The 24,776-nt window shown below is 35.9% G+C and overlaps 1 protein-coding gene across 6 annotated transcripts; it reads right to left on the bottom strand.

The window, feature by feature from the left end:
• Positions 1-3,808: 3,808 nt before the first annotated feature.
• LOC113684605 (uncharacterized) lies at positions 3,809-24,748 on the bottom strand. 6 transcript variants are annotated; one of them, XM_089194968.1, is made up of 24 exons: positions 24,430-24,748; positions 23,566-23,601; positions 16,973-17,005; positions 16,500-16,628; positions 16,169-16,189; positions 15,787-15,813; positions 14,993-15,010; positions 14,431-14,457; positions 13,671-13,790; positions 12,845-12,877; positions 12,431-12,559; positions 12,034-12,054; positions 11,631-11,657; positions 10,985-11,113; positions 10,173-10,190; positions 9,590-9,616; positions 8,713-8,832; positions 7,977-8,009; positions 6,849-6,983; positions 6,231-6,275; positions 5,706-5,819; positions 5,350-5,370; positions 4,449-4,568; positions 3,809-4,013 (listed from the first exon to the last, which is right to left on the bottom strand). In XM_089194968.1, exons 1-24 carry the CDS (start codon positions 24,530-24,532, stop codon positions 3,994-3,996), a joined length of 1,506 nt encoding a protein of 501 aa, XP_089051094.1. In that variant the 5' UTR covers positions 24,533-24,748; the 3' UTR covers positions 3,809-3,993. The 6 variants fall into 6 exon arrangements, 4 of the variants coding, with proteins under 4 accessions (XP_089051094.1, XP_089051096.1, XP_089051095.1 ...); XR_016183253.1 differs by lacking the exon at positions 5,350-5,370; XM_089194970.1 differs by lacking the exons at positions 23,566-23,601; positions 24,430-24,748 and adding an exon at positions 20,173-20,356.
• Between the last annotated feature and the right edge of the window lie 28 nt (positions 24,749-24,776).

The following is a 24,776-nucleotide window of genomic DNA, read 5'->3' as shown; positions in this document are numbered from 1 at the left end:
CACTTGAAGTCCATCTAAACACAAAAGGATTTCCGACTTTCGGTATAATTGCATTTAATCTGAAAGCATTGATGTAGACTGAAAAAAAACAGATTCTTGATTGGTCTAGTTTTGCATAGCCGTTCCACATTTTACGTAAATTGATAATTGAGACAACACGTTATTAAGCTTGGGTTAAGCTATATTTCAAGTCAAAGGTTATTTGCAAACGCCTCCAAACATGTTTTGTCCTTTTGCTTACTTTTTAAATTTTTCAATACCTAATGTTATCTTAACTGCTATAAACAACAAAACGATTGACGAAAATTACTTTTAAAAAGTTAGACATTAAAAATTAACGACTGTGATTAGAAAAAAACAAGTACGGACTATGGGAAATAGTCGAGTCTTTTGTTTTTATTATAACATTTCGCATATCTTATTTTCAAGTTTTTCTTCGACATTAAGATTTTAAATTCTCCATTCTGCAAATCCAATAAAGGAGAAAAAATTAACCCAAGGGACTATTCACAGCTGGTGGCCATCAATTTCCATAAAAATTCTGCTACATTAATTAATGTATTAATTAATTAATTACGGATGAAGAGAAAAGCTTTTCAACAGTCGTTTAAGATGTGTACAACTGGATAGTGAATAAATACCATGTGTTGCTCAACACTTTATCAGCAATTAGAGACATCAGTCATGGATGAATCAAAATGAACTTGATCAAAATCATTTTTAAAATTAATACAGACGACATAATGCATGGTCAAATATAAAATTCATTGAACAAGTGAAAAGAATAATATGGATTAAAACTGCTGATGTCCATTATACTTTTGATCAGTGTACTTTTAAATCTTGATCGATAACGTTTGCCGTATAATCTCCAGCCGTGTATAAACAACAAAGATCGTGGATTACCATCGTCCGATAACAATTTCAAAATGTTGCTTTTCCTTTTGCGCAATTCAAAATGGTAAAAGCTTTTATTAGACCAATGACTTGCTCCATACCTTATCAAATTGATTACTTTTGATTAAGTGCAGAACTGAAACAAGAACAAAAGATCTGCTCTCGGAATTTTCCCTGCTCAAGAAGGTTTAGGATTTGAATCGCCTGTTTCAATAAAGTAGTAAAGACAATCAATTCAATTCTATCATGCATCTGTATTCCATACAAACACACTCAACTGACGACAAAACCCAACTCCATCTTTCTACCTGTGAATCAACATACTTGTCGTGGAAAATGAAATGTAAAAAGGTTTAAAGAAATGATGAATAAAGGCACTATTTGCTTAATAATTTCTCTACAAACGAAACTGTTCACTTTAAATGTGGAGCCCTTAAAAAATTGAAACACAGAACCGAGTCACTTATCTGGCCCAACAGAAAAAAATCGCCATTATAGCATAACTGCATTAACGTAAATGTATTGATATGATCTTTGATTTAAAACAGAAGAAAAGACAGTTTCTCTTTTATCAATCTGTGCTTAGCTGTTCCAAGACTGAGATTAATTGATAAATATAATCAAAGTGTTTGGCTTGGTCTGAGCTATACATTCTAGACAGTGTTTGTATACAGACGCCGATGGATCTGTATTTTGAATCTTTCATCTTTGTCTTTGAGGCTTGATTTAATTTTTCTATCCTGTAGTACCTCTGAGGAAACGAATTTCCTTATTTACTTTGCTTACTCTGCTGACTAAAAAGAATAAGGTATCTCTTTTAAAAAATAATAGAGATTTTAAAAATCAGCAATTATGGACGAAAAGAGCAACACTGTAAACAATAGCTTTCGAGAATGAATTGCGATTTGCTGTTATATTTCTGAGTTTTTAACCGATAAATTTTCAGGCTTCACCTCAACAATTCAAGTCTTCAAATCTTTTAGGCAACAAGTCAGGTACAAGCGTGAAACTTTTCCCGAGATAATATAGAAAACTCTGCTGTTGGACAAAATTGTGGAAGAATGGAAAAACTATTCAATAATACTAATTAATCGTTTCAGAAGTACGCCACTAGACAATGGGTTGATTTAAAGTGTTGGTCAGCTTCAGCGAGTTGTAAAGAACTTAAGTCACAACAAACTTAATAACATCATTCTTAAAGTATATACAGCTGACATAACCTATGATCAAATTACCGAGTACGTTTTAGAGCTAACTGATTGACACTGCCTACTTTCAACAATTTTAAGTTCTTTAGAACTTTCAATTTTCACACCTAGAGCCGCTATTATATATTTCGGTTTCTATATTGATGTTATGATGGCTGTGAGTCCAGAAGCTGATCGAGCAGGGACTTTAATTCCTATCGTTAATTTTAGATCTCAAAAGTTTCAGCTATTGGGCAATCAAGACTTTAATAAGTAAGCTGTCCTAAGTCAATATTTAATCAATGCAGTTGCTTTGAGTTAATTTCTGAACTCAAAAAGAATGCTCGATTTACTCATTGAGATAATCCTGCAGAGTGATCACTAAAGGTTGACACGTCTGTTTTTATAAAGCAAAAATGAATTAAATTTTCTTAGATAACAGCTGTATTTTACACTAACACAATCAACTGACAAAAACACTCCAAATCCCAACGTAATCCTCCTTGTAAATCAACAAGCATTTTTGAGAAAAAAATAAAATTTGAAGAGTAACCTGAAATTACAGATTTTATATAATGCTCGAAGTCTCTAAGGTAACGATAAGATATGGGATAATTGTACTAATAGTTAGTGGAGTGGTTTTTCTGGGAAAGGCTGTTCGCCTTATAAATGTTTGCCTATACTTTGATAACAAACTGTTCGAACTTGTACATATTCTATGTCAGTTAAACTGGAAATCTTTAAAGCCACAAACTAGCTATTCTATCATGCACGGTCATAGATAGGTCGCCAAACATATTCTTAAATTGGGTATTTTTTCCTGTGAAATACCCTCCAGTTACGCCAGTGGAACTTTCAGGACAGTCGAACAAGGCTCTTATGTCAAAATTTAAACATCAGCAGGTGGTCTCAACTTAGGAACAGAATTCTTAATAAAAAAGAGCATTTTTTTCAAAAGAAACCGCATTATACAAAGAAAGTGAAAAAAAAAGCGAAAAGATAACCTGTGGTGCGTAAATACTGAGTCAAAAACATAATTGAATGACTAAAGGAAAGTGTTTGCTTTGGCTTTTAAGACAAGCGGCTGTGTAACTGTTGGATGAGTTCATTAACGCAAAGCTTTTTGTTTTTAATATGAACAACAGAGATTTCTGATGACTGAGGGGAGTAGCTGAGCAATCATCATTCTTGGAAATTCGATTACAAAAGGTAAAAGTTTAAAAAAGGATAAGGTGAAACATTTTGTGAACATCGCTCGTTTAAAGGTTTATTAAGACTATTCTTAAAATTAGGAAAAACATATTGAGAGAAGGAAAAAGGGACAACGCAACGCCTCTTCTGATGGCTCGACAGCGTTGTCTCTCAGTTCATATTGCTTCGTTTTTATTTGTTTCTTGTTTTGTCTTTTAATTTATTATCAGTTACGAAAGAGATAGAATCCCGGAATGGTTAAGCACTAAATCACCGGTTGAACGTTTCCTGGTGATTCACATGCATCTAAAACGAAAAAGAAAGTTTTTTTCTTCTTTTCTCTGAGGTTCGTGGAAGAAAATCCCTAAAGAAGACCAAAATCGGCTGCTTTATGTTGACTCATAAAAGAGGGAATCTAAGGGTTTCAATTTTTTGTTCTTTTATATTGAATCATAGCTAATGCATCATCACAAGCACCGACCTATCTTTTTTTTTAACTCGATGAATCAACGCTGGACACATATCTCACGGTCTTTTTTTTTCTTTTTATCAGCATTTTATTGTGGCTTTTCGTTACATTATTGCAGCAGCGTTTGGTAGTCTACCGTCTAGTTCTGAAATGTTAACATTCTACAGCTTTTGCAGCGCGGAGGGAATAACGTGTTGTGTATGAAACACGCTTAGAATTCCTGAGTTTCTTTGGGATCTGCGTCACTCCTCAAGGACCACCATTAGGAACTGAACAAGACAAGGTGAAACAAAAACGATAAGTAATGATACAACGAGAGAGCTACGGGTATATATGATAAAAGATCCATTCCGTTTTTGATGGAACACTTTTGGTCCTTTTCTGTTTGACCAAACGCACCTGAAGGTTACAGCAGTACACGAGGGGCTCCTTTAATGCATGCACAAAGTCTTAGTAATTACTCTTTTAATTGCATGATGGCTCAAGCTCTCTCAAACTCACTACTCGACCTCACTCCATTGTTCAAAATCTGAGATTTTGTTAAATCTGGTTTTCATGGTTAAAATTGTAAAGTATTTGTTTTTTATGATACAATATGAATGGAAAATATTATTTTCATTTATTCCAGGGCTGTTTTGTTTTTGTCCTTAGCATAACGACAGTATGTTATAATATAAATAATTTTTCTTTTTATAATCCCTTACCACAGAACTCGCATGTTTGCAAACAGTTTGTCTTGACTTCATACTCCATATCAGCTCGAGTGGAGCTACAGAGTCCGGCATTCTTCAACTCCTGACAATTGTTTCCCTTGTCATAACATTCTGAAAGAGAAAGAAGACGGTTTAAAGCGTGGAACAAGACCTCGAGCCCAGAGAAATCAAGCCTCCAATCGTAAATCAACAATGCGTTGTTTACTCTTTTACATGTGATCTGTGTGATTCAGATTATGTCGGCGTTACAGCTCGACACCTCCGTCAACATATTGTTGAACATAAAAACTCTGCGATCGGTAAGCACTTTTCGACAGCCCATGGGGATACAAGCCTCCTCAAAGAAAGCTTTTTCTAAAAAAGTGCCAAGGAAAACTTTACTGTCTTGTCTATGAGATACCTTTTATCAAGCAGCCCAATCCTTGTCTCAACACGCAGACCGATTCCATTCGCGCAAAACTCTTTGTTTAAAAGAACATTCCATTACCTATTATCTTTTTAGTATTTAAACAATTTTTATCTTTCGCTCTTTGACTTGATAATAACGTTAGCCCAACGTCGAAACGTCGTCGACATATTTTTAATATGCTTTTACCAAATTTTTTTATCGCAATTTTTTATCGTTAAAAAGAAAAATAGAATAATATTGCAGTCTCCCCATAAGCTGGAAGATTGTTTCATAAAATATCAGCTTCTTAAGGCTATTTCGACCTCATCCTTTATGTGACAAACAGTGTTTAATCGGATCAATATCAGTATCTGGGCAACTGCCCACCTGCCCTTCCCCTAACTCAACAAAAGTCAATTGATAACAAGTTAAGGTTAATTTTGGGTTAGGGGAGGGGTAGGTGGGCAGTTGCCCAGATACTGACGTTGTTCCGTTTAATCTTACCCTCTGGGGTAGGTGCTTTGCCTGAAGGAAGGAAAACAAAATATCAACACAAATTAAGTTATAATTAAAGAAGTAGATACATGAACAACAGAACACATTAACGATTCATTTTTCAATTATTTTGGGTTTTTTTTTAATAATCCATCCTAATTATTTGACGTGTTACTTCCCAAAGAAAGCACCTTTAAGGAATATTGCCAAAAATTTCGGGTGCAATTTGCCGCCTTCTAGGCAGGTATCCACAGATCGCTACCTCTTCGCAACGACTACTTCTCTTAACGGCCTCTTCCTTTAACCTTTTATTTATGGCTATAAAAGAAAAAAATCTAACTGAAACAGTTTGCATTTATACTTACAAAAGCCGCAGGTCACTCCACAGTAAACGGCCATGGAGGAATTTCTTCCGTGATTTTCACACATTCCAAATGACTTCCACCACTCGCAATTTCTGTCTCGGTCGCGACAGAAAGCTGAAATTGGGAAAAAAAAAAGTGTGATATGTATGATCAATTTTTTTTTTTTTTTTGCAATGGATAATTATCTGCATACTGTATACTATAGATGAATTAGTTCTTGCAGAATTGTGATTTGAAATTGATATTGTTGTGCCTGCCGAGATGCATTTATGTTTTGGTGGGCGAAAGTCAGCTCTTTTCTTTGGTAGGAATTTGAAGTCTGAGGTTCGATTTCTCATGAGGACGCAGAATGTTTTTCTTGGCCCCGCGCTCGTGGTGAGACGGAAAAATACATCTTTGTTCATTAATTAACAAAAATATTGTTTACGATCAGTGTGTAACCTTGTCCTGTCATTTTAAAAATTATCCTTACTTTTTAATGATAAATACAAATTATTTTTAACCTAAATGGCAAATAGATTTAACCTGGAGGTGAAGGCGGCTTTGTCGCGTTGGGATTCACAGTTGGCTCTGTAAGTTAAGTATGGAGACAAATGTAAAACTTTAGATTTGACGAGCACTCAAAGAACTCTTCCCTTCTCAACTTTAACGTTTCCGGATCACAAATTCAGATATCCTGTTTTTCTTTATACTCTTATCACAATCGGAGTGATTTTCATGGAGTTTCACTTCTGAAAAATCCTACCCGTACAACCATGATATGGGCGGTCAATTTGCAACTTACGATCCTGTATGACATCCAAAAGGAACCTTTACAACAGCGCTAAGCTAATGGTGCCAAAGATGGAGAGGTTATATTCAATTTGAGGCCATCTACAGCTGTACGTGCAATCAAATCAATAGGCGAGTTTATTCTTGGTCACATTGCCAGCTCGACCTTAAATGTAATATTTAAATGTCATATTTGCATCCGAAATGTCTTAGTTTCTGTCCAACACCTTTCTGTACCCTCCTATGTAAAGAAAAACCAATGCATTAGAAAACTATACCAGACCAAAAATTTAGAGATGAAAACAGAGATGAAACGAAAACCCATGTTGCTTCACATTATAGTTTCTGCGTCAGTCATGTAGAGACAAATACCTTTTTTGCATGGAAATTTGCAAGACTTTGGGCAGTAATGTTCATAGAATCTAAACTTCTTCCGAACTTCACATTCCCCCATCGCGGCCCATATTGGGCATTTGTGTCTCCACTTTGGTGCATCCTCGTCACAGACTATTACAAATTTAGAAGCAAAACAAGTGTTATTAGCATCATTATCATTATGAAAAAGGTGAAAAAACGTTCTCTGGTTAAAAAGGTTTTAAAATATGAGCTTTCGGCTATTATACTATAGCCTTTAACGAATGTAAAAAATATAAGCGCGTGAGTGGAAATATATACAGGGGAGGGTGTGAAAAAAAAATAAAAAACTAAAAAATACAATAGAAGTGTGAAAAGCTAAAAAATGGACAATAGAACAAAATCTAATTACAATACGATAGAATATTGTCTTGGTAACGGTTTAGAGTTATTGTCTGCGCCGACAGTTTTTGCGGTATGCCAAGATTCTAGTGTTTTTCGAACGCGGTAATTGCCTTTGTCTATCACGGTAGCGCCCTCAAAGTCAATCGCGTGATTGTTTTCCCACGCATGGTTGGCAATGTTCGAGCCACTCGTATAGTTTTTAAGATTTCGTTGATGTTCCTTTCTTCGGGTTTTAAAGCATCTGCCAGTTTCTCCTACAATTATTACAATTATCGTGATAATCATTATTATCATTATCATCATTAGAATCTTCTTCATAATTGCATCTCAGATTATTCGCGTGCCGTTATTGATAATTTTTTTTAATTTTTCTTTTTAAATGTTCCTTTCTTCGGGTTTTAAAGCATCTGCCAGTTTCTCCTACAATTATTACAATTATCGTGATAATCATTATTATCATTATCATCATTATAATCTTCTTCATGATTGCATCTCAGATTATTCGCGTGCCGTTATTGATAAAATTTTCGGCCCGTAACCATCAGCATTACCCGCTTAGACCATTACTTAAAAGCGGAAAAAACTCGTTATTTAAGTTACGCCTTCTCTTAATAGTTGTTAAATGGAGGATCAACCAATGTTCATTGCTCTGTTATGTGAGTATCTGGGGATATCTTTTCGTGCGTGCGTTTGTTCCTCAGTGTTCGTTTACTGTGCTTGTTTAAGTAAAGTTGCACATACTTTCCTGAATAGGAGGCTTTGTTGCTGGTGAACCTAAAAAAACAAAAACAAAGAAAACAAGACGAGCAATATCAGAAACATTAGAACTTACGCAGTTAATTCAGTGATCCAAGGGGCAATGAGGGGCCTTGGCTGGGATTGTCAGTTTAAGTATTTCTCCTCAGATGCCAATGTTGGCACTGTCATCGTATTATTAAAAAGTATTTCTCTTCTATTTCAAAGAAAGAGGTCGATTTAAATTCCGTTTCCGTAAAAGTGGCAAGGTGGATGTTTTGTAACTAATTTAATTGTGGATTGTACGTAAGTTGTAAGACACGTTGCCCATGAACGCAGCAAATTGAAGTTGGCAACAGCTAAGCAACAGGAATCTGGCTACCGAGCGGGTACTCCGTGCGGTCAACTCCAGGAGTTTCAATGATGTTTTTCATTAGCAACTGCTCATGGTGTAAAAGACGACTATGTCAGGAACGGAAGGCGTAAGGCGGAACCCTAACAGACGGCAGCAAGAGCTAAGTCTTATAAGGGGCGGTAGACTGCTCGTAGCGGCCTTTCTTGAGACCCCTGTTCAATTCTCTCCTAGCAAATACTCGATCACCGGACTACCTTGTTGTCGAAACCTTTCTAAAAATGTAGCCGGTAACAAACGCCTTTTGATAAGAACTAACATCAAGCATCTTAACAAATCAAACTAAAAAGCTATTTTAGCCGAGTTCTGATTATGACTGGATTTACTCACCACACCATCCACATGACGATTTGCAATTCTTTCTCGTGAAGTCTTCCTGCTCTTGACAAAGGCCTGGTGTCAAAGCAATGTCCGCGCATTGGTCTTTGAACTGTGGATTGTCTGCGCATCCTTTTTGGTATGATACAAAAAGAAATCAAATGTTGACTGTTTTAGTTGCATCTGTCAAAAATTAAAGACGAATTGAATTGCTTCCGTCATCTATTTGTAGCTTAATCAACTTAAAAAAAGTAAAAGGAACACATATTATCTTTCTATTCGTAATAGATGAAGACCAAGGGTTGGCTAAAATACATCTGCAAAGCCTGATTGGCAGACGTTTTAAGGAGAAGGGGCCAGCATATGATGGCGAAACACGTGAAGATTGAGCGGAGGACTGCGGCAACAAGAATCGTAAGTAGAAGAAGGAAGGTGACAGTCAACCAATGAGAGGAAAAAGCTGATTTTAACCATTGTTGAGACGTCGTCCACGTGAGTTTTTTTCAAACTCTCGACAGTCGATATGACAGCAATCTTCTTCAAAACTTAATGAAATAGTAAGGTTGACTGATTTGAATCGTTACATAAAGATTAACAACCACTGTAAAGACATGTAAAGTAAAAAAACATTACATCAACATGGTGATCTCCTTAAAGTTTAGGGGAGGGCTCCGTGGAACAGTAAATCTACCTTTTCATGCTGAAATGTGCTTTCGCTTTCGCACCTATTTTGCGAATGAAATCACAAGAGAAACCGGAAATGAAAACACGATATGCTATTCCGTGATTACCAGTGAATGATAAACCTAGCGATTAGACGCTAAGGTAGTGTGGATAATGCATGAAGGATAAATCAAATACAGTGGCAGTTGTTTTGTGGAGATCTTACCAATTTCTCCAGGTTTAAGTGGCTTCTCTGAAATGAAATATCAACAATATAAAGAAAAGTGAATAACGTACAGTCACAAATTCACCAAAATCCATCGATAACATCGACATCGTCGGTCATCAGTGCTAACCATCACTAATATGATTTTAAGTACAATACTGAATGATAGGATTTATCCTTTATTTAGCCTGATTTCTATAAAAAATTGTTAAAAACAAAAAAAAGTGAAAATAGGTAGCTATTCAAAAAAATTCTAAGGATTTTTTACATTCTTGAAGAAACGTTTCAAAAGGCAAGCTGTGAAGGTCATTTTTATGGCGTTTTACCATTCCAGAATTAATGAGTTCATTGATCAAATTCTCTCTGAAACTGAATATCAATAATAACAAATGTGTAGATAATAACAACCAGACAGAAAAATTGCAACTGTAAAGCATGACCTCACAAATACCGCCAGCATCTCACATTTTCCAACCTGGTTCAGGAAGAAACTTAAAAGTTGATCGATGGAGATCTTAGATCTTTGATTAAAATAAATAACATTCGTTACATTTAACTTAAAAGTCAGGATGAATAAACTTACCAGTGGGTCGAGTAGTTGCTGTACAAAACAAAATAGAACGATTTAAAGTAAGTGAATTGAAAAAACGCATGCTGAAACAATTCTAGCGACCATTCATCATGGAGCCTGTCTGCAAAACGAAACCCCATCAAATATCTTTCTCAGTTTCTTCACACGGAAGGTTTTCTGAGGTTTACACTCCTTTAAAATTTAATTCTTTCCACTGAGGCAAACGTGTCGCCGTAGAATTTATAACAGCTAAATGTTGTGTTGGTTTTTCAGGTCAAGTATGCAGACCTCTTCAGTGCATATGAACTCAAAACCTCTTCATGCAGATCTCAACGGAAACTGTTGTTTCATTGAGTTCCTCTAATATGTCCATAAAGATATTAGGGAGACGGAATGCTCAAAATATGCCAAGGTATTACAGGCTATTACAATGTATACAACAGGGCGGAAATGCAAGATGGACAAATGGCCGCATTAAACGATCCAAACTTTGTTTATGTTTTTGCTACTACTTCTTTTTCACAGTAAGGCTTAAACTTTTAAGGCAACAAACTTCTAGTAGTTAAAAAGAACAAGTTCATGGTTTCCCTTACGTTGGTTTTGGGCGACTTAATCGATCGATACGATGCTCAGATAAGGTCTTAGGATTTATTTTGAAAACTAGAAGCCAAAATACTAGAAATTTCTCTCATTTTCCTCGCCGCTCATTCGTGGCTCGACAAAGCCTGCGCTAATCGCAAACTGAAATGTCCGCGTAAACAAAGTACAACTATCGAGTAAATTGTATCTGTTTTCATCACTAAAAAACTACACCTCACACTTACACGCCTCTCCGCAAAAGTTGCACGACTTAGCGCAGTGTTTCCTCATAAACTTCTCTTGGTCATTGCAATAGCTAATTACGGCGGCTTTCTCAGGACAGCGATCAGCGTAGTTTGGATCATCTTCACAAACTGTAAATCAATGTATAAGTGTGATATAATGAGATTCATTGGGAAGGAACTGCTCGCCAGATTGATTTTTACTTAGTTGCCCGTACTTTTCCTCGCATGAGGTAAACATTCTATGCTTAGTTACCAATTGCGGGTTGAGCAGTAGCTGAAAAAAGAAAAATTGAAGATCAATGAAATGACGAATAATATGGCACCTGCAACAAATAGCGGAAGCTGTAAGCCCACAAAACTCGACTTCGCCCATTCCGGACGAACATAAATCGCTTAAGAAGTTAGAGCTCGCCGACAACTAGAAACATGTTCAGTTTGAATACTGAAATTAGAGAGTTGATAAATATTTCAAAAAATGATTGCAAATTCAATTTGCGTTTTGAAAAGAAATTTATAAAAAAATATTATTATTTTGCTGGTTATGTAGTAAGTTCAAATATTAATTGATATCGCGTTAAATAAGGACAGCGCTGTAAACGCTTCTTATTGAAGCAAAAAAATATAAAAACGGACAAAAAAAACTTACCCACTGGTGCCGGTGGCTTTATCGCCTCTGAAGTAAATAGAGATTTGTTATTAAAATTAGGTCATTAAATGTAAAACTGACTGACTGTAAGTTTTATCCATAACATATACGCATGCTCTATTATCTGCAATGCTCGTGTAACTGAGTATCATCACATGATAGTAATTTGTTTTGAGGTAGTTTAAGTTCAATACTTGCTTGTATTTTGCAAGCATCAGGTAAATGAAATGGAGAACTCTCTGCACATCAAGTCAAATACAATTATATTTTGGAGATTCACTTCAACATTGTCTTGTTTAGGTTAGAGTATTAGAGTATTTTTCATTAGAGCATAAAAATAGCACCTATTTTTCACAGCCGCGAATAAAATTTCGCAGTTTTGCAATTTAATTGGCCAACTTACCAGTTGTGGGTTGTGCAGTCGCTGGAAAGGAAAATAACATAAATGTAAATAAAGAGACAAACATCATACCCACGTCAGTTACAACGATTAATCACGGCATGAAGGTCATCCCAGCAGATCAGGGACCTGTTCAAATATGATTTTAATTCCTTGAAATATTTAACAAGGGTAGCAATCCCGATGACAATGCCATTGAAGGTATCTCGGTCTATCTACCAGGGAGATAGACCGAGATACCGTCATTCTGTATACTTTAATAAAACACAAGAGTATAATCTCTTGTAAAACATTGATAAAATTGGCGTACATGTTCCTTATATTTAATTATTCTCTCATTTTAAATTCAGAAGCACAATTTGCATTATTAACTAATGAAACAAAAACATCTTCAACTTACATGCTCCCTTGCAAAATTTGCACGACTTTGCGCAATGCCTCCTCATAAACTCCTCTTGGTCTCTGCAATAGTTTGTAACGGCAGCTTTCAGAGAGCAGCCATCTGCATAGTTTGGATCATCTTCACACACTGTCAATAAACAACGAGCCGCTGATTTATCGTAGGATATAATGTCGATCAATTAATAATTCATAGGAATAACCAAACTATACATAAAAAATTGAGTAGCTTTGGAACTGGTAGGAAAACTACGTAAAGCGAAGTAAATTTAGAATGGTTCTATTTCTTCCAAATTCTATAGAAGGTAATTTTAAGAAAAAGTTTTATGAAGAGACAATATGAATTAAAAGGTTCACCTATTAATTGTTCTCTTGAAGTCATTTTTTTCGATTGTTAGGGAAAACACACACTTACCAACAGGTGACGTGGGCTTTTCACTCTCCCTCCCTAAAATAAAGAAGAATGTTACCTTAATGTCACCTATGCTGGCGATGTTGACTGTCTTCAACTTGCTCTCATCTCTTAATGTGCCAAAGGATTACTGTATGTTGCCTTCCAAACCATGAAACAATTTTCGGCGGGATGTACTTTAAAGTTAGCCTCAAATTTAAGCAGAAAGTCTCAAATGTTGTCAATTCAAGTGATGCACGATACTCTATTTGACTTTTTCTTTTCACCACAAGTCAATTTAAAGTCCGCTCTGAATGATTCCGTAAAAGTGGCGAGGTGGATGTTTTGTAAACTAATTCCGTTGTGGATTGTACGTAATTTGTAAGACACATTGCGCATGAAGGCAACAAAATGAAGTTGGCAACAGCTAAGCAACAGGAATCTGCCTACCGGGCGGGCACTCTGTGCGTTCAACTCCAGGAGTTTCAATAACGTTTTCCATAAGCAGCTTCTTATGTTGTAAAAGGCAACTGAGTCAGGAATGGGAGACGTAAGGCAAAATCCAAATACGACAGCGTGCACGCAGACTTAACAGACGACAGTAAGAGCTCAGTAGGTCTTATGGGCAGCGGTATACCGCTCGCTTCTAGCGGCTTTTATTGACACACCTGGTCAACCCTCTCTTAGCAAATACTCGATCACGCGATTACCTTCTACTCGCAACCTCTCCAGAAAGGGAGCCGGTAACAAACGTCTTTCGGCAAGAACAAACATCAAACATATTACCAAACCAAACCAAAAAGTAGATTAAGCCGAGTTCTGATTCATGTAAATGATTGGAATTACTTACCACACCATCCACATGACGATTTGCAATTCTTTCTCGTGAAGTCTTCCTGCTCTTGACATAAGCCTGGTGTCGAAGCAATGTCTGCGCATGGATCTTTGAACTTTGGATTGTCTGCGCATCCTTATTGGTGTGATATAAAAAGAGATCAAATGATTTTCTATGACTGTTTTACTTACACAGTTCTGTTTCACTCACAAGCAAGGTTGCAATGATAATTTTGTATGGGAAGGATAGCAAGTGATTTTGGCTCGTTGTTAGATGCCTCTGTCAATAATTAAGGAGGTTTGCGACATCAAAAAGCTGATTTAAACCATCGTGTAGAAGTCGTCCATGTAAAGTTTTTTCGAACTCTCGACAATCAATATTGCAGCACTCTTCTACAAAACTTAATGAAATAGTAAAGTTGGCTGATTTGAATCACTTACTTTTATAAAGATTAACATGCTACTCTAAAGACGTGTAAAGTACAAAACATTACATCAACATAGAGACCTCTTTAAGTTTAGGGGAGGGCTCTGAGGCAACCTTACGTTCGCCTTATGGACCAGACGATAAATCTACCATTTTTTTCTGAGATGTTCCTTCACTTTTGTAGCCATTTTACGAATGAAATCAAAGGAAAAAATGGAAATGGAAAACACGATATGTCATTTCATGATTACCAGTGAAGGATAAACCTAGCGATTAGTTATGAAGATGGTGTGGATAATGTTTGAAGGATAAATCAAATAGAGTGGCAGTTGTTTTGTGGAGACCTTACCAACTTCTCCAGGTTTAAGTGGCTTCTCTGAAATAAAACATCAACAACATAAAGAAAAGTGAATAACGTACAGTCACAAATTCATCAATTCACATCGTCGGCCATCAGTACTAACCATCACTAGTATGATGTTAAGTACAATACTGAAAGAGAGGATTTATCTCTTTTTCCGCCTAATGCTATAAAAATTGTTAAAAACAAAAAAGTGAAAAAAGATAGCTATTCAAAACAAATTTAGGGATTTTTACATTCTTGAAGAAACGTTTCAAAACGCAATCTGTGAAGGTCTTTTTATGCGTTTTACCGTTCCAGAATTAACGAGATGATTGATCAAATTCTCTCTGAAACTGAATATCAATAATAACAAATGTGTAAATAATAATAACCAGACAGAAAAATTGCAGTTGTAAAGCATGGCCTCAAAAATACCGACAGCATCTCACAATTTCCAACCTGGTTGAGGAAGAAACTTTAAAAGTTGATCAATGGAGATCTTCAATCTTTGATCAAAATAAAGACCATTCGCTCCATCTAACTTAAAAGTCAGGATGAATAAACTTACCAGTGTGTCCAGTAGTTGCTGCATAAAACAAAATAGAACAATTTAAAGTCAATGAATCGAAAAAACACATGCTAAAACAATTCTACCGACCATTAAACATGGAGCCTGTCTGCAAGACTTATCGAACATCTTCCTGACGAAGGGCTAACACTCGAAGCGTCAGTATTTTAACTCCTTACGGAGGCCAGTTTACGTTTTCAACTCAGTTATTAACACTAAATTATCTGCTTAAACTTTTGAGGCAAGAGCCTTTAAGCGCAGAAAATTTTTTTGATGTTTACAAAGAACAACTTCATGGTTTCGCTTACGTTGGTTTTGTGCGACTCAATCGATCGATAAAACGCCCAGATAAGGCCCTATTTTGAAAACCAGAAGCCAAAATACTAGAAATGGAAATAATACGGGGTTCGACAAAGCCTGTGCTAATCGCCAAACTGAAATATCAGCGTAAACGAAGTGTAACTATCGAGTAAATTGTATCTGTCTCGACTTCGCCCAATCCGGACGAACATAAATCGCTTAAGAAGTTAGAGCTCGCCGACAACTAGAAACATGTTCAGTTTGATTACTGAAATTAGAGAGTTGATAAATATTTTAAAAATGATTGCAAATTCAATTTGCGTTTTGAAAAGAAATTAATGAAAATAATAATGTGATCGATTATACAAAAATATTGTTATTTTGCTAGTTATGTAGTGAGTTCAAATATTAATTGATATCGCGTTGAATAAGGACAGCGCTGTAAACGCTTATTATTGAAACAATAAATATAAAAACGGCCAAAAACAACTTACCCGCTGGTGCTGGTGGCTTTATCGCCTCTAAAGTAATAAAGATTCTGTATTATAATTTTGTCATATCCAATTGATTGCTTGTAAGTCCCTGATAGAAACTTTTATCCATAACATACACGCATACTCTATTAAATGCAACTCTCGTTTAACTGAGTAGTTAAAGTTTAATACTTGTTTGTATTTTGCTGGCATCAAGTAAATGAAACGGAAACTCTCTGGACATCAAGTCAAATACAATTGCATTTTTTGAGATTCACTTCAACATTGTCTTGTTCAGGCTATATGACCTGACAGGCGAAAACATTAGAGTATAAAAACAGCACCTATCCTTAACAACCGCGAATAAAATTTTGCAATTTTGCAATTTAATTGGCCAACTTACCAGTTGTGGGTTGTGCAGTCGCTGGAAGAAAATAACTTAAATGTCAATAAAGAGAAAAACATCATGCCCACGTCAATTACAACGATTAATCATGGCATGAAGGTCATCCCAGCAGATCAGTAGATTTTAATCACTTGAAATATAAGGGTAGCAACCCGATAACAATTGGACCTTCAGTGTGTATACTTCACTAAAACGCAAAAGTTTAATCTCTTGTAGAACGTTGATAAAATTGGCGTACATTTTTCTTCTATTAGATCCTTTTATTATCCTAAATTCAAATGAACAATTTACAATATCAGCTGATGAAACAAAAACACCTTTAACTTACACGCCTCCGAACAAAATTTGCACGACTTTGCGCAATGCCTCCTCATAAACTCCTCTTGTTCTGTGCAATAGTTTGTAACGGCAGCTTTCCGAGGGCAGCCATCTGCATAGTTTGGATCATCTTCACACACTGTCAATAAACAATGAGCCACCGATTTATTGTTGGGTATAATGTCGATCAATGACAATTAAATAATTCATAGGAATGACCAAATCAAGGAAAATGCGTCCTCCTTCCACATTTAAAGGATCCTTGGAACTGATAGAAAAAGCACGTAAAGTGAAGTAAATTTAGATTGATTCTATTTCTTCCATTATTTCTTACAATTCTAGAGAAGGTAATTTTGAAAAAAATTTTATGATGTACCAGAGTCTTTTGCGAAGAAGCAAAATGATATGAAATAGAAGGTTGACGTATTAATTGCTCTCTTGTAGTAATTTTTTTTTCTATTGACAGGGAAAACACACACTTACCAACAGGTAACTGGGTCGTTTCACTTGGTCTCCCTGAAATAGAGAAGAATGTTACCTTAATGTGACTTATGCTGGCGATGTTGACTGTCTTCAACTTGCTCTCATCTCTTAATGTGCCAAAGGATTACTGTATGTTGACTATCAACACACGAAACGGTTTTCTGCGGGATGTACTTTAAAGTTAGCTACAAATTTGGGCGGAAAGTCTCAAATATTGTCAATTTGAGTGAAGCATGGTACTCTACTGAATTTTTTCCAACTGTCTGATTTCTCAAAGGCGAGCTTTGGAGATTAATGTTATGCAACTAAAATCTATGGAGTGAAGTAAATGAGGTAAAGAACAAAGACATCGGGCGCGGGCGAGTGTGGTACAGATGCAATTCTAGTTTGCGCTTTCGCAATTTTATTTGCACCTTTTTAACTCGTGAATTGTGCGCATGCGCAAGAGCGAGTTATAGATACGATGTGGGGAATGGCATTCGCTCGCTCGATTGGTCGATTCCTATAAACTTTTTTTAGATTTTAGGCTTTTGAGTGCATTTGATAGTTTTTGGCGAGCAATAAACAAACGAAATGGCGACCTTTGTTTCTAAGAATAGTGGTGGGGTGAAAAAGAAGCCAATGATAATCTTAAAAGAGTTTTTTTTTCCGTTTTAGTTTCAACAAGCGGCGCCAGCGACTAGCAGGCATACAAGGATTCACACTGAAATAACAGAACAACCTTCGTTTTTCATAAAATTGTAATTTACAATCCTTGAACTTGAAAACAATCCGAAGATTCATTGAAAATATCACTTACTGCGAAGCGCTCGGAGTTTACAGATGTTCAAAAGCTTTTTCTGTTATGGCGTGAGATTGAGGACAAAATTGATCATTACGTTTCGTCGCGTGTATTTTTCCTGTGTGAAGCAACAGAAGATGCCGGCGACTGACGAAATAACAAGTTAACACGAAAATCAAATAACACCTAAACAAACAATTTTAGCTACCGATTTTCAGTGAATTTTTAAAGAACAATTTTCTTTTAAGTTTCAAGACAATTTGAAGATTCAACATACATACAACGTACTAAAATGCGAAAGTTACACACCACAAAATTGATAAATAGGCCTGAAATGAAATTCTATCTTGTTATTGATTATACGTTGCATAGCACGTGACTTAAATCTACCCAGGCGGAGATCCAAAATGACGGTGGCAGGCTTACCTTAGTTATATCACTCAAAACTCGTTCCCGTCTGTCTCATTTGATAAAGAGGGAATCGTTAATGTTTTCATTAAGACAGTATTGCCTTGATTTTCTAATATTTACAACGAAAGACAGTAAATTTCACTTTTCACCCACATTTACTTCCAACCTTTTCTTTTGAACCAGAAACAAAAATGATAGACGTTTAAAACGCATGACATCATCCACCTTGTCAAATGTAATAGCATAATCATTTCAATTGTAATGCCTTCTTATCCCAACGTTACTTTGTTTCTTTGCTACATTAGCGAACACTGAACTACTGCTCGTACTCTAGATATGACAATCAACCACAAAATTCCCTAAACCAGATAACATTAAACATAATCTAAAAAAACATGTGTCAATTCACGAGTTTGCTCACAGAGCACATTGATTTATGTTGTCTTTTTTTTTCCCTTCTATTTCAACTTAGAATTTTTTCTATACTAAACTTGTAGAAGTCCACTCAAAAGGAAACCTGGAAGTTTGCGCCTTCAGCAACTCTAGCTTTTTTTTTTTATTATATTTCAATATCAGAATGTTAAGAATTTGGAGGTTCCTTGCTAGGTTGTCGGAAAGTATAGAAACTGGAGTATAATTATTATGAAAATATTAGAGTATGGTCGCTTTAGGACTACTAAAGTGATTATGTAAATTGTAAATATGAATTTTCTCTTTAGGAGTTCATGTCAAATTGGATCGATAATTTCCAGTCAATCATCTTTGGTGGGGTCACCATTACCAAGGCAACTAATTTTGTGCTACGTATGCAGTGTGTAATTGCTTTGTTGAGGCCCCACACCTTCACTGGAACTCAAATTAAGCAACTGTGCTTTTGTTAAATAGTTCGATGTTTGAAACAATTAATTTAACTTAATTTGCATTGATTACGAATAAAACGACTGCAACTGATATCAAATTTTGATGAAACACCCATATTTGCTAGAAATTTGGTTTAATGGTGACAAAATTAATATTTGTTTATTCAAATTTAATTTGTAAAAAATCTGCTTGCTGTGGAGGAAAAGTTGATACTTTGATTCCGGTTTTCTTAAACTTTCTACAGTCGCCAAATAAAGTTTGACGCGTAATTAATAAATATCAGCATAAAATGTATCGACGTATTGAAAGGTTGCAGGAGAAAGAACTACAAACTGACAGATCAACTGGGATAAAATGACAATGTAAACACCACGAACACTCACCTATTTATTTGATTGTTTAGGAAGGGTTACCACTTAGCATTGGCTTGAAATTACTTTACGATAAATATGCTAACCGAACATCCTTATATAGATGTATTTCTTCAGAAGTAATAAATGTGGTGTTTGTGGCGGTGCAGTTTGTTTGTAATTTGTTAGTTCTGTCGGAAATGATGCTGCAAAATTCGACCATTACCATTCATGAATGGTTCTACATTAAGTAAGGAAAGAGAACACAAGGATGGCAATGACGAAGGAAGGAGTAGAATGATTGACTTCGTATTTTATTTTACTACAACAATTAAAGAATTAACCCCGCATTGTATCGGAAACACAAATTCCTTGGAACAAAATTGCCATCGAGAATATGCCATTTTTTTTTAACTGACAAGTAAGTTGGAAATCGTTTTCAGCTTTTTCGATTTTATGCAACTTAAAACCATCCCAAGAGAAAACCTTCAACAGTTGTTAAAACTAACGCTTTTGAAACCGACTCCTGAGATTAAACTGATTTCATGGGAAAAAAATGAGGCAACTGAAGCAAATAAAATCACCCACGTCTGTGTTGTGCATGAAGAGAATGACAAAAACTTGGTTTCTTTTGTAAGCCAAAAGTACAATTAAAAGTTTCGAAGAAAGCGATCGAGAGGTGTTAACAGACCTGTACATGCAGGTGACTCAGAAGAAAACTCGTTTCAAGCAAGAAGGTCTGAGAAAAAATAGTCAACTGAAAAGAAGTTCGATGATATAAAAAAGATGCATCTTACCTTCACAACCACGATAATTACATGAAAGACCGACGAAAAACACTGAAAATAAGGGAAAGGCTTTCATGGCAGCTTCAGCAGCATCGACTCGAAATGAATGTCCTCACATCAGCTTTTGGCATCAAAATTTACCTAACTAAGTAAACATTTTAAGGAAATGATATTGAACTTAACGTTGTATAGCAATTAAGTGTTTCGATGTGACTTTACTTTAACTGGTTTCGTTGTCACGTAGCAGAACTGACATCATCTGCAATGTGATTTTAGCATTGCGGTGATCATTGTATCATATCCATTTTCCACGAAAGACTTGATGACTGAAACTTGCTTGGTGAATTTTTTTTGGCCAAATGAGAATATAAATGAATAAAACATAATATCGCCGAATGTCGTTACAAAATTTTTTGCTATGGGATTATTTTTAATTTGAGTGAGCACCATTATTGTTTCAGAATGAGGCGTTAGTCATGAGTTTTGTCCAAAAGCAATCCTTTAGATAAAGCATCAGATTTCTTAATTTGAATATCAGTAACACGATTTGAATGCTTAAAAGAAACTTGCCGACAAAATGTGAAAAAAAAATCGTGGATACTTTATTCCCGAGGCCCAATTAAGAAGCAATTTCAAAAAACTCGTGCATTGTGTTTCATCAGAGTTTGCAAGCACTTGAGAACAATAAAAGCGTTCATCTGTTTTCACGTGTTTGGAGACCCTGCTAAAACGCTCGCACTCGTATTGAAAGAGTTGTTCTGAGTGGGTTGAAAATCAAACAAGCAGAATTCTTATTTTTTATTTATTTTTTTTTATTATTTATCTATTTTTTTTCTTTTTTTGCTATTGATCGGCGCTCTAGCTATGAAATGATAACTAGCCGATGATGCCTTTTCATTCTTACTGGTTTATTGTTGTGGTTGCTGGCTAACCAGTGATCACATTGCCTTCATGTTGTAAATAAACAAGTGATTTCTCGTGATTTTCTGTGAAGCAATCAGCAACTCGACGATTGTTTACGATTTGATTTGAAACATGAGCCGTGAGAAGAGTTTTAATTAAAATCCTTTGGCTGTTTTATTTAATTTGATTGGATTTTATGTAAATATTGGCCGCTAAGTGCATTAGTAAAGGAACTCACTGCAGCAAATATTTTATTTCGCCCACTAAAAAAATTCTGATCATAAAAAGTTGAACGTTTCCAGGCATGAGATGGAGAGATTTGTTTCCAGTTGAAAGCAGGAGAAAATCATGTACACAATTATCACTGCGTTACAAGCAATTGTGAGACAAAACGTGATGTGTTAATGGTAAACAATCGAATTTGGCTTGGTCAGTTGGGGTTAGATTTGGATCGCGGCCTCTAACTGTGGGCACATTTGCATTCGAAAATTTGATACGCACAGGATATTATCACAGGCATCGACTGCCTGTGGAACGCGTTTAGTTTTCTACGGGGTTGGGTGGTTACCATCATTCTAGATCTCACCAGAGTGAGACCGCATACGTATCGAAATCCATTAGAATTCTCTTAGTCGACTTTACCTTAGTTTACAAATCAGAATTGAAAAAACAATTGATTTTGTCCTATCATGTACCACATTACAAGGGAAAAGAAGATTTTACCGGTGACTACACGTTCTTTTAGAGGACTTTTGTTTCTTTGTTTCACGTACATAATTCTTTAATCAATAAACAATAGCAGCAATATTTTTCCGTGGACTTTAACTGTGTCCGATAAACGAAGAGTTTTCCAAGAAGCAAGCTAGATAAAACCTGTGACCTTCGAGAAACAGATTTACCGGCGAGGATGAATACACGAGCATAATCCCAAAACAAACTGAAGGCTTTCGTGTTGATTATCAACTAAATATTTATGGAGCGCTCGCGTGAAAGGCAAGGTTTAGGACTATCCTCGGTCACATGACGCGTTTAAACCAATCGCGCAGTCCTGGCGAAAATAATTGATGATTGTAATGATGATTGATTGGATGTAGTATTCCATAAATGAATTCTAATTTTGTTACATTTGCACAAGCAAACTCTCGCCTTCTTAGGAGCAAATCAGTCGCCCAAAATCGGCTTGAAAGCCAGTATCCCATGGGTAAGCAAAGCACAAGCACTATGAGGAAGGCCCATGGTAAATGAGATTTTATCGAATCATTAACAGATTTAAAGTGTGTTCGACTTTAAGTTGCGTTATGTAAGTTTTCTTTGTGCTCTGATATCGTCATCATCATTATTTATTTATTAGCCACTTGAGATATCATATTTATACAGGTTTAACAGTACGGTAGGGCGAGGAGACCTTCAAGAAACCACCAGACATACAGGGGTGGCCACCTCGGTTGTCAATATGTTTGCAATTAAGTTGTGGATGTGGATGTGGATATGTAGCTTGGCCAACTCGTTCAATTCATTCAAAAATCAATCATGTTTCTTTTAAAAGTGAAAAAGCTAGTCAAACCAGTGATCGATATTGAGAGAGAATTCCAAATTTTACGACCTTGGTAGAGTATTGGAAACTGTTTAAGATTAGTACGACAGTTATATGGTCGATAGCAATTGGATATTCTTAAATCATAACCGTGTTATTGTCTATTTGCAGGGCACAAGCTGAGAAACATCGGGGGCAATATGTTGTAATTGACGTGAATTATTGCAAAAACTCGGACTCAATCGAAGGCAGAGATCAAAGGCTTTGAAAAGAAAGCAATTTTCACTTTAATAAGGGCTTAATGATATCTAGTTAAAATAGGAAACTTTCCCATTGCATTCTATCTAATAATTTTACCGGCGTCGACAAAATCTGGATCGGACCGGATCGGAACACGGATTGGATTACGGATCAAAACAAAAAGTTTTGAAAAATGAAAAATTCAAATCGTTTATAAAATCATAATAATCAGAAAATAACAGTAAAAAAGCCAAACTAGGTTGATTGAAATTAGAAATGTTACTTGACAAGCCAAAATATAGTCTACGTGACGTAATGAACTAAATGAATCGCTTAGTGCACTTTATAAGTTATATCTCAAACAGTCTTGCACCTTGATGATATTAAGAAAAAAAGAGAAACGATAACCAACTGATAAAATGATACGTACCTCTTGCTTGCCTTCGTCCATGGCGGCATTGCTCGACACAGCCGTTAAAGTTACTACGTGAGGTTTTGGGGCAAAAAAACTTCAAGTGGGGCCTGCGCTTCATTATGTCACGCAGACTTTATTTTGGCCTGTCACACAACATTTCTAATTTTAATTAACATATTTTAGGTCTTTTTTTTTACTCTTATATTTTGCATTATTACTTTGTAAACGGTTTTATTTCTTTTTCATTTTTCAAAACTCTTTTTTTTCAATCCGTAATCCGATCCAGATTTTGTCGGCGTCGCAGTTTTACCTTCGTCCGCCAATTTGAGTTCTCTGCTTGAAAGACCTGCAATGAGACATGAGAGTAATTCAAAGCTGTCAAAACATATTATAAAATAATTCAAATAGTACGCGCGCTCTGATTGGCCATAAAACCATTTTATATGAGCGTATGTAAACACGGTTTTCGTTCCTCTTTCATTAGTTATTTTATAAAAGAAATGTAAAATGGTTTCCGTGTTTACATAGCTTGATGTAAACACTTGGGAGGTTGGGAGAACACGAGATAAGCGTAGGAAACCACGACGCGAAGCGGAGTGGTTTCCAGCCTATCGAGTGTTCTCCCTACCTCCCGCGTGCTTACATCACGCTATGTAAACACGGAAACCATTTTACATTTCTTCACTCTCAAACGCGACGCGAATTATGGCTGAAAACAAAGCTAAGCTTTCTGACAATAACTAAGGTTTTGCGACGTTAGGTAGTCTTCATTAAACGGCAAATATTATTTTGAAGTGTCGATATGTCTTGAAAGTGTTGTTCAATATTTTGAAATCGTATAATTTTCAGAATTTTCAACACAAAGCAACGCAATTTTTTGATCGTAAATTCTAGTAAAAGAAGAATTCAAACAGGTTAAATTTACCAGTATGTTATAACAGAATTAGTTCGTGCTTTAGCTGTGCGTCTATCGAGTCATGGATGTACGCGGGAAGTTTGGAGAGCACTCGACAAGCCAGAGTTGCTCTTGGCTGCGCCTTGGCGACTATTACGCTTCTCTCGGGCTCGTGCATCTATATTTCGATATGCACACGCTAAGCATGGACAAATTATTTAAAGCTTGTAAACAATGATAAAAATAAAACGACCTTAAGACATAACTGTTAACACTTACTAGGTTTGTGTACATAATCATACGCGTGCAAGGCCTTAACACTTCTCCCAATGCAAATTGGAATGTTGACAGAAAACACAAAAGCAAAAATTATTCCTTTCATTTGGTTAGATTTTTCAACGAGGCAGCGATGTGGACAGTAGAACAGCTGTCTTTCGCATCAGAGTCCACACGGTTGCACTTATGAGAGTTCGCGCTCAGAAAATATTAATTTATTGAGAATCTTAGTATGCTGAAAGGCGTGGAAAACTAACGATGCATGATTTTGGCGGAAAATATAGTTAGCTTACGTTGTTTTCAAGAATGACTGACAATCAGTGTGTCTTCGATATTCAGAGTGTCTGTAA

Source organism: Pocillopora damicornis, chromosome 2 (assembly GCF_964200805.1).
Source record: "Pocillopora damicornis chromosome 2, jaPocDami1.2, whole genome shotgun sequence".
Classification (NCBI taxonomy): Eukaryota; Metazoa; Cnidaria; class Anthozoa; order Scleractinia; family Pocilloporidae; genus Pocillopora; species Pocillopora damicornis.
This window is presented reverse-complemented; position numbering and strand designations above follow the sequence as displayed.

Bases quoted from the DNA above. Each gene is read 5' to 3' on its own strand.
- LOC113684605 (XM_089194968.1), bottom strand. From the start codon at position 24,532: ATGAAAGGAATAATTTTTGCTTTTGTGTTTTCTGTCAACATTCCAATT. The intron at 11,114-11,630 runs GTAAGTTTTTTT...ATTGATTTACAG, and splicing joins AAAGCCACCGGCACCAGTGG to TTTGTGAAGATGATCCAAAC. The intron at 5,820-6,230 runs GTTAAATCTATT...TCCCAATTTCAG, and splicing joins AAAGCCGCCTTCACCTCCAG to CTTTCTGTCGCGACCGAGAC.